At 37.3% G+C, this 9,678-nt stretch overlaps 1 protein-coding gene across 1 annotated transcript; it reads left to right on the top strand.

Moving 5' to 3' along the window:
* The first annotated feature begins 2,978 nt into the window (after positions 1-2,978).
* Positions 2,979-4,982, top strand: LOC122755848 (pre-B-cell leukemia transcription factor 1-like). The gene is given in 1 exon segment (XM_044004725.1): positions 2,979-4,982. A coding segment is annotated over 1 exon segment (1,284 nt). The 5' UTR covers positions 2,979-3,456; the 3' UTR covers positions 4,741-4,982.
* Positions 4,983-9,678: the final 4,696 nt, after the last annotated feature.

Raw genomic sequence — 9,678 nt, 5'->3', positions numbered from 1 at the left:
TAGAAAAGTCTATTTGTATTACCTTATAACAGTGGGCCCATGTTATCTGTCAGCTTAAAAAGAGGCTACTAATATAGAGACCCATGAAAATATCTGTCTGTCTATCTATCTATCTATCTATCTCTATCTGTCATCTTTTCCCCAACTCAAGGAAGTAATATGTTAAGGCTAAAATTCTAGCTATTCTGTCTAAAATATCTAATGAGTGGTCGCCAATAAATTATAAGCTTTAGCAAGAGTTAGACTTTTAAGCATTTATTAAGGAGAATAAGAATTTGGTAATGAGAGAAGAAAAGGCCTAGATTCCTATCTATTAAAGGGAGAGTGCATTTCTAGCTCCCTTCTCCACCAGCGTCCCCAGGAAAAGAGCCCCAGTCAGAGCGCCAGGCTCCCCTCTTCTTCCTCCCACAAACAAACGTCACTTCCTGATGCCAAAGAAAAGACACATGTTCTTGCCCTCAAAGACCTTCCTTTCATGGTGGAACTTTTCTACAGTAAGTCTCCAGCAGGTGGCATCATTCCAATTGTTACAAATATTTGTCATCATTTGTAAGAATTGTAGGAATAAAACCACAATTATGCACATGCATTATGTAAATGTGCATCTACATACATGGTAATATGCTTACATTTAGGTGGATGCATGTATGCATAGCATGCCTATATGTATGTGGCAGCATAATTCAATAAATGGAGAACTGGCCTCAAAATCAGAAAGATCCAAGTTCGAGTTGAATGTCTGAAATATGCTAGTTGGGTAACTCTGAATAAGTCTTGCAGAGAAGTGACATAAACTAATTAAATCACACATGCGTAATATTTTAATATTCACACAGTTGTATGTGCTTACATTTAACTATATATAGACACATTTATGTATACACAGACACATTCATACACACATTCATTTGCATGCATACATAATGCAGATATGCATGGAAACACAGATAATAGCTATGTCTTGAAAATCAATTAGAAGAGAAAATTTTAGTTATTCAGAATATTCCACTTGTCTATTTGGATAAGCTTAGAAGAATTAGAACATGTTGTCTCTTTTCAGGTGGAGAGCTAAGAAATTTTAAGGAACTAACCTTGATATAGGATAGGCCCATCCTATTTCTCAGTTTTATATTTGTGCACACATATTATTATTCATATATGCATATATATTTGTATATCTATCTTTATGAATTTACAAATGCATTCTTTTGTGTGTGTATATGTTTATGTGCATTTAAATAAACTGGATAATATGTACAATAGGTATATTTATTTCAAAATGACCTTTTCCCCGCTATAGATAAGTTATTTTATCTGAGAATGAAGAATAAATAACTATGGCTCTTCTTCCTTTTATGAATCAAAAGATCATAGGATCACAGATTTTTTAGAGCTAGAAGACACCTCAGAGGCCATCTAATTCAACAGTCTCATCTTATAGGTGATGAAATTGAGTCCCGGACAAGCTGAGTACCTGTCACCTTTGAAATATTATCCAGAAATCTGTGAGGACAGATTACATGATATATGTGAAAGCATCTTTAGCTACTTTTAGAAAGACTACAGGAAAAAAAATACTTTATTTCAACTCTCTCTTGATTAAACTAATGAAATGAACCAGAGGAATAAATGATTTAAAAAATAATTTTACCAAATTAAAACAAAATCTGTGCTTACTCATGAATAGAAAAGAACATTAGTATTAGCTCCCAGAAATTAATTCAAGATGTATTCATTAATGGTTCCTTGTCAACCAGGAAGTAGGTTTCCAGTAAAGTACCCCATGAAATCTTTACTTGGCACCACACTGTTGAACATTTTTACCAATGAGGAAGATAAAGACATGGACACTATGTTCATTAAATATGAAGATAATAGATTGCTCAGAGACAGCTATACCCCTGAATGATAGTCAGGATTTAGAGTTAGTAAAAAAAAAAAAAAAGGAAGTATGTAAATCCAAGTTGATGGATAATTTGATAGTTCATTTAAAAAAGAAAGTGAGGACTTTAGGAGACTTCAATCTCAATAGAAATCCATAGGACAATATGAGAGACAACAAACTTGAATCAATCTTAACCACATCAAGAGAAGGAATAGTATCTAGCCCTAGGGAAGCTATAGTTGCGTTGTACTCTACCCTGAGAAGATCACATGAGAAATTTTGTGTTGAGTCTGAATGCTATCTTTGATTAAGGATATTCCTAAATTGAAAAATGTTCAGAGAGAGAAACCAGGATGGTGAAGGCATTCAAGTTTAACACCTTATGAGGATTAGTTGAATGAATTGGGGTTGTTTGACATAGGGAAGAAATGATTTACTGGAAACATAGTAGTAGTCTTCAAGAAGAGATATAAAGTGAAAGATATGTTATGCTTGTTTTGTTTGACTCCAGAGAGTAGAATCAAGAGTGATGATTGAAAGTTGCAAAGAGCTAAACTGCAGATTGAAATAAGTGCATTATGTGAAGACTTCATGAAATCAATTAACCAAAAATTGAGTAAATTGCCTTGCAAAGTGGTGAATTTTCTATCATTAGTCATTATTAAACAAAGGCACAATGGCCACGTTTGTGGCCATTACAGAAGGTCTTCAATCATATAAGAATCAGACTGTATTGTCTCTGAAGTTTCTTCCCATTTTGAAGTTTAGAATTCCAATTATCCTCCTCCCCTCCTTTTCTCCCCCTCTGCCTCCCAGCTTCCCCGCCTCCCCCCCCCCCTCCGCTTTCCCTCCACCCCCTCCCCACTCCTCCTTCTCCTCCTCCTCTCCGGCTGTGGTTTTCTGTGTCAGTTTTAGGAGTCCTGAGCCTGAGCTAAACAAAAGCAGGAGGCAGAAGGGGCTGCTGGAGTTTGCAGAGACACGGAGAGGAAGGGAGGCTCTCTGCTTTGCCTGCTGCCGCTGCTGGGGGAGATCTGGCTTTTGCAACAGCCCACCCCCTTTGAGATCACTCTGGCTGGGGGTGGGGGTGGGGGGCGGCGGGGGGTGGGGGGGAAAGTTTGCATTGCAATCCCCCTGCCTTCCTCTCTTTTCTCCAGATCAATGCATATTTGCAAAAGGATTAAGCCACAGATTTAAGCTCTGAGAGCCCATTTCTGCTTTGCAAAGGAGCCGGGACTAAAAACAACCCAAAATCCACCTCTGATTTCTTTTCACCAAGTGGGAAGGTGGTTTATTTTTCTTGCTTTTTGGAGTCAACACCCTTCCTCATCAGCCCTCACCCTGCAACCCTTTCACGCCCCCCCTTCCTCTCCTCACTCCCCATCCTCCCACCATCCTCTAAAAGAGGCAAAGGGATTTTTTTTTTTTGGTATCCCCCCCCCCTTTTTATTCTGAGAAGGATTTGGAGACAGCTTGAACGATAAAAAGCCTTGGTAGTTCCAAGGAGCCGAGCAGAGGAGAAGAGGAAACAGGGGCTGCTGTTGCCTTTGGAGATAGATGATCAGCCCAGGTTGATGCATTCCCATGCTGGGGTGGGGATGGCAGGACACCCCGGCCTGTCCCAACACTTGCAGGATGGGGCTGGAGGGACCGAGGGAGAGGGAGGGAGAAAGCAGGACATTGGAGACATTTTACAGCAAATTATGACCATCACAGACCAGAGTTTGGACGAGGCGCAGGCCAGGAAACACGCTTTAAACTGCCACAGAATGAAGCCTGGCTTTTTTAATGTGTTGTGCGAAATCAAAGAAAAAACAGTTCTGAGTATCCGAGGAGCCCAGGAAGAGGAGCCAACAGACCCCCAGCTGATGCGATTGGACAACATGCTGTTGACAGAGGGGGTAGCGGGGCCTGAGAAAGGTGGAGGATCTGCAGCAGCTGCAGCGGCAGCGGCAGCAGCGGCATGGGGGGGGGGGGGAGCCGGCTCAGACAACTCAGTTGAGCATTCTGACTACAGAGCCAAACTCTCACAAATCCGACAGATCTACCACACGGAACTGGAGAAATATGAACAGGCATGCAATGAGTTCACTACACATGTGATGAACCTGCTTCGTGAGCAGAGCCGGACCAGGCCCATCTCACCAAAGGAGATTGAAAGAATGGTGAGCATCATCCATCGCAAATTCAGCTCCATCCAGATGCAGCTCAAGCAGAGCACATGTGAAGCAGTTATGATCCTACGTTCACGGTTTTTGGATGCAAGGCGGAAGAGATGAAACTTCAACAAGCAAGCCACAGAAATCCTGAATGAGTATTTCTATTCCCATCTCAGCAACCCTTACCCCAGTGAGGAAGCCAAAGAGGAGTTAGCCAAGAAATGTGGCATCACGGTCTCACAGGTGTCAAACTGGTTTGGAAATAAGCGAATCCGGTACAAGAAGAACATAGGTAAATTTCAAGAGGAAGCCAATATTTATGCTGCCAAAACGGCTGTCACAGCTACCAGTGTGTCAGCCCATGGAAGCCAAGCTAACTCACCCTCAACTCCCAATTCAGCTGGTTCTTCCAGTTCTTTTAACATGTCAAACTCTGGAGATTTGTTCATGAGCGTGCAGTCACTCAATGGGGATTCTTACCAAGGGGCCCAGGTTGGAGCCAACGTGCAGGCACAGGTGGATACCCTTCGCCATGTTATCAGCCAGACAGGAGGATACAGTGACGGACTTGCAGCCAGTCAGATGTACAGTCCGCAGGGCATCAGTGCTAATGGAGGTTGGCAGGATGCTACTACCCCTTCATCAGTGACCTCCCCTACAGAAGGCCCTGGCAGTGTTCACTCTAATACCTCCAACTGATCTCCCAGCAATTGCATCCCTGACTGACCTCCTGCCCCAAATGGGGGGTGGGGGCAGGAGGGAGGGTTTCTCTCCCCAACGTTGAAGCAGTCAGACTGGAGGTCGAAGCAATCAGCAAACACAATAAGAGTCTCCTTCTCTTCTCTTCTTCGGGATGCTACTTCAGCCAATCTGGACACTTCTTTCTACTCTCTTCCCTTTCTTTTCTGGGTAGAAGCCACCCCTTCCCCCTGCCTCCAGCTGTCAACCCTGTTACCTTCATCCTCCCTGCACCTTTCCCTCGCCCGGCGGCCTCTGCTACATCACTGAAGGATATTTTCAACAGTTAGAGGAATTTAAAGAGGAGAAAAAAAGACAAATTACAAAAAAATTTAATAAACGTGTTTGTACATTTTCAAAAAAAAAAAAAAGAATTCCAATTATCCCATTAGAGTAAGGGGTGAAAAGGGATCAAAAACATTGCTATAGTTCACAAAACAAAGCGATGTTGTCAATCAAATTTGGGAAAAAATATAGAGTTCAGGGTATTGGTTTCCCTACTTAACATTAGCCTCACTAGCTTCCATTTCTTTATAGATTTGTTACTTTGCTATCAAATATACACTTTAATATTTATTTCAATAGGTCAATAATTGTTAAGGGTATTCTCTTTACTGAATCATACAGCAACTAGCCTATCTATATACTCTCATCATATGAAATTCTTTTTTCTTTTCCAATCTAGTCAGAATACTAAATCTAGTCAGGCCTTCTCCTATTGAGAAGGCATTTTGTACTTATTAATACAACACAATTTCATTGGTTTTCCTTCATTCTTGGTATTGATCAACTACCTATTTTCTGGTTAAACTTCTTTTTTATGTTTAATTGTATGTGACTTAGATGCAATGAATTATTTGTAACATAATAGTTTTAACTGTGGGGGCAGCTAGGTTGCTCAGTGGATAATGTACTGGGCCTGGAATCAGGAAAACTAATCTTTCTGAATTTGAATCTAACCTCAGATATTTACTAGCTGTGTGACCCTGGGTAATTCACTTATCATTATTTGCCTCAGTCTCCTCATCTGTAAAATGAGCTGGAGAAGGAAATGATAATCCAGTCTGGTATTTCTGCCAAGAAAATCCCTAATCATTGTCACAAAGAGTTGGACACAGCTGAAAATTACTGAACAACAAGTTTTATTTATATCCAACAAACCAATATATGGCTTTCTCTCATCTATTAATTCCCTTACAACCTTAATTCTACCATTGTATGATTTTGCCCTTACAACTTACAATATGGACTCTAATTGTATTCTACCCACCACTTTGTGATTGGATTTTCTGAGCTGAGCAATACTATCCAGTCTGGCATTTACAAAAAGAATCTCTAGGGACATTTTGAGAAAGAAAATTTGATATTTTATTTAAAACAGATAAACAGAGACAGATGGAGTGAGAAAGAGACAGAGATGCAGATGGAGAGACAGAGACAGAGATAGATGCTGAAACTTCATATTTTTATAAAATACTATAAAATTTGTTTTCATAGGACAAGGGTCGAGCTTATATCTTTACAGAGGAATTTTAGGTCTCAATGCAGCCTTATTTATGTTGTAAAATGTTATTCTTCTGGGATGCCCTCTGAAGCACATAATCCCAGTAAGTTTAATTTTGGGGGGAAGTCAAATTAGAAAAAAATCATTTTTTCACTTATTTCTCAGTTGTGGCTAAAAACATACATTTGTGAAATGACAGTAAAAATAAAAAACATAATTTGTATTTTGTACTTCTTGCCAGAGCCCTGGCAATGGCTACAACCAGTGCTTGGAGCACCATGCGGTTTGCGGAGCCCCAGGCCAGTGCACACCGAGGCATAAAAACCTCAAATAACAATTAATTCTTTACAGTATTTAACTTTAAGTTTTGATAAGCTGTGTACCAAGAACTGGAGGTAAAAAGAAAAGAAAAGGGACCTGTCTTTGTACTCAAAGAGCTCTGATTTTAATGTGGGACACCATATATACATAAATAGGTAGATACATGATATATACAGAATAGATGTAAAGTGATCTGAAAGTGGAGGCACTACTAGCTGAGTATAGTAGGAAAATCTGGTAACACAGATCTTAAATGTCTGAACATATGTTAGAATCAAGGTTTTCTACTTCAAATCTGGTATTCTTTCATTTACATTATACAATAATATGTATGTATGCATATATATGCATATATGTTTATATTTATATTCTGAATTTATATATAAACTAATTGGGAAACAAATAATTTTTTGATGGAAAAAGGAAAGCCCTTATATTATGCAAAATTTGCCAATATTAGCTAGACAGTAAACAATTTTTAATTGACTATATCAAAGTTTACCTTTGGGATGGAACATGGCCTATAAATATTTCTAAAACATGTACCCAGAGGCAGCTCTAGGTGACGCAGTGGATAGAGCACTGGCCCTGGAATCAGGAGGACCTGAGTTCAAATCTGGCCTCAGACACTTAACATTTACTAGCTGTGTGACCTTGGGCAAGTCACTGAACCCCAATTGCATCACTAAAAAAAACCTCAAAAAACCCAAAAATAAAATATAAAATATCTGCCCAAAATATAATTTCATGGGAGAAAACTTTTGTCTTAATTTATTTCATAATATGAAGGCTGGTTTGATTATTTTATTTATTAGTAGAGCTTAAAGTATATTTTTTCTTGAATGATCAATTATTATTTGTCAGACATTGAATTATTTCAGAATTAAAACTTGTAAGAAATCTAGCAGAGATAGGTATGGACATATAATCTTTTCTTGTCAAACTCTGTCTTCACCTGGTTTGTAAAGATAATAGTTTTTAATGGTTGGCAGTGACCAAGTAGATGTATATATTCCCAAGTATAAGTAATTTCAGACAGAGGAGGGATAGGTACTTAAACTCCCCAGTCCTCCCTCACTTATATCTAGTTAAGACCCAGATGTCACGGTTTTCTTTGAGAATGGAGAACAAAACCACCACCACTACCACCTCTACATTCCCAAGTACAGGCAGCAGAGATGATCTAGGTCACATAACTACTAGACATTTATATTTTCAAGTATAAGCACTAAGGCTGATCTATGTCACATAACCACTAAGAATTTTTCTTGTTGTATGTTTTGACATGTTGGTCTAATCCTAATTGCTGCCAGGTTGCTGTCGAGTTTTCTTATCAATTTTTGTCATAGAGTAATACCTTACCCATAATATGAGGTCTTCAGATATTAACAGTCACTGGTTACTAGTCTTATTTACTTTGGTATGATGTGTATCTGATCTATTACATTGATTAACCTGTTTTATTTTTTTAATCAGTACTGAATTATGCTAATCATTATTGATTCATAGTACAATTTGAGATCTGATACTTAAAGACCCTTTCCCATCCCATTTTTTCATTATTTCCCATGGATTCCTTATATTTACATACTTTCAGAAGAATTTTTTTATCATTTTTATAACTCAAAAGAGCAATTCTTTGTAATTTTATTAGTACACTTACTGAATATTTACATTAATTTAGGTAGTGTTGTCATTTTATCATATTGACTCAGCATACTCAAGGAAAATTAATATTTTACTAATAATTAGGCCTGTTTTTATTTCTATAGATAATTTTTGTAGCTTTTAACATTTATTTCCAATATGCGAATTAGCAAGTAGACAGGAAATACCATCATGTTTCCTATAGTTATTTTAGTGCAATTTCTTTTTTTAACCTCTTCCCGCTCAGTTTTGTTGATAGCATGAAAATGCTAAGAATTTCGTTGGATTTATCTCATATCCTATAACCTTGCTAAAATAATTTTAATAATTATTTTGCTTGCCATTTTAGGATTCTCTAAAGTATCATGTCATCTTCAAAAAGTGATGGTTTTGTGTTCTTTTTGTTCTCTGATTCATGTTTTAACTTCCTTTGCTCATTTTGTTGCTATAGCTATTACTTTTAGTACTACATCAGACAGAAGTGGTGATAGTAAGAATCCTTGCTTTATCTCTAATTTCATTGGAATGGCCTCTTGTTTATTTTCCTTGTGTAAAATGCTGGTTCTTAGGTTTAGATACTACTTTTCAAATTAATGAAAAAACTAATTTTATTCAAATAGTGTTTTTAAGAGCATCTTGTCAAAAGCTTTCCCCACATTTGATATAATCATTTTTATTATTATAGTTTATTGAGTTGATAGTTGATTTTCTAAAATTGAACCCACCCAGAATTCCTGATAAAATTTCAACCTAGTCCTGTCTTCTGATCTTTATGATAAATTGCTTCAGTATCATTGCTTATATTTTACTTAAAATATTTGTGAATATTTTCTTTAGGGATATAGAACTATAGTATTTTTTTCTATATTGAAATTCCCTTTGTCTTGGTCTTAAGAGCATATTTGTTTCATAGAAGTAATTAACTAGGACCTTTTCTTTACAGGTTTTTTCAAACTATATAGAAATTTTTTTGGTTTTGAATGTTTGATAGAATTCATTTCTAAACCCATCTGTACCTGACATAGGCATTTTTTTTTTTTAGTGAGGCACTTGGGGTTAAGTGACTTGCTAAGGGTCACACAGCTAGTAAGTGTTAAGTGTCTGAGGCTGGATTTGAACTCAGATATTACTGACTCCAGGGCCGGTGCTCTATCCACTGCACCACCTGGCTGCCCCATTTTTTTATGTTTTGTGCATATTCATCCTTTTCATCTAGGTGTTTTGATTTCATTGATATGCAATTGAGCAAAACAGTTTCTAAAAGTTCATTTCATTATTTCAACATTTGTTGTAAATTCTCATTTTTAAAATTTTTGGCCCTAATTTGGTTTTTCACTTTCTTTTTAAAAATCAAATTAGTCAATCTATGTTATTTGTTTTAAAACAATCCCTAATTTACTTATTAATTTTATATTTTCATTCAATTT

This window comes from Dromiciops gliroides, chromosome 4 (assembly GCF_019393635.1).
Source record: "Dromiciops gliroides isolate mDroGli1 chromosome 4, mDroGli1.pri, whole genome shotgun sequence".
Lineage (NCBI taxonomy): Eukaryota > Metazoa > Chordata > Mammalia > Microbiotheria > Microbiotheriidae > Dromiciops > Dromiciops gliroides.
This window is presented reverse-complemented; position numbering and strand designations above follow the sequence as displayed.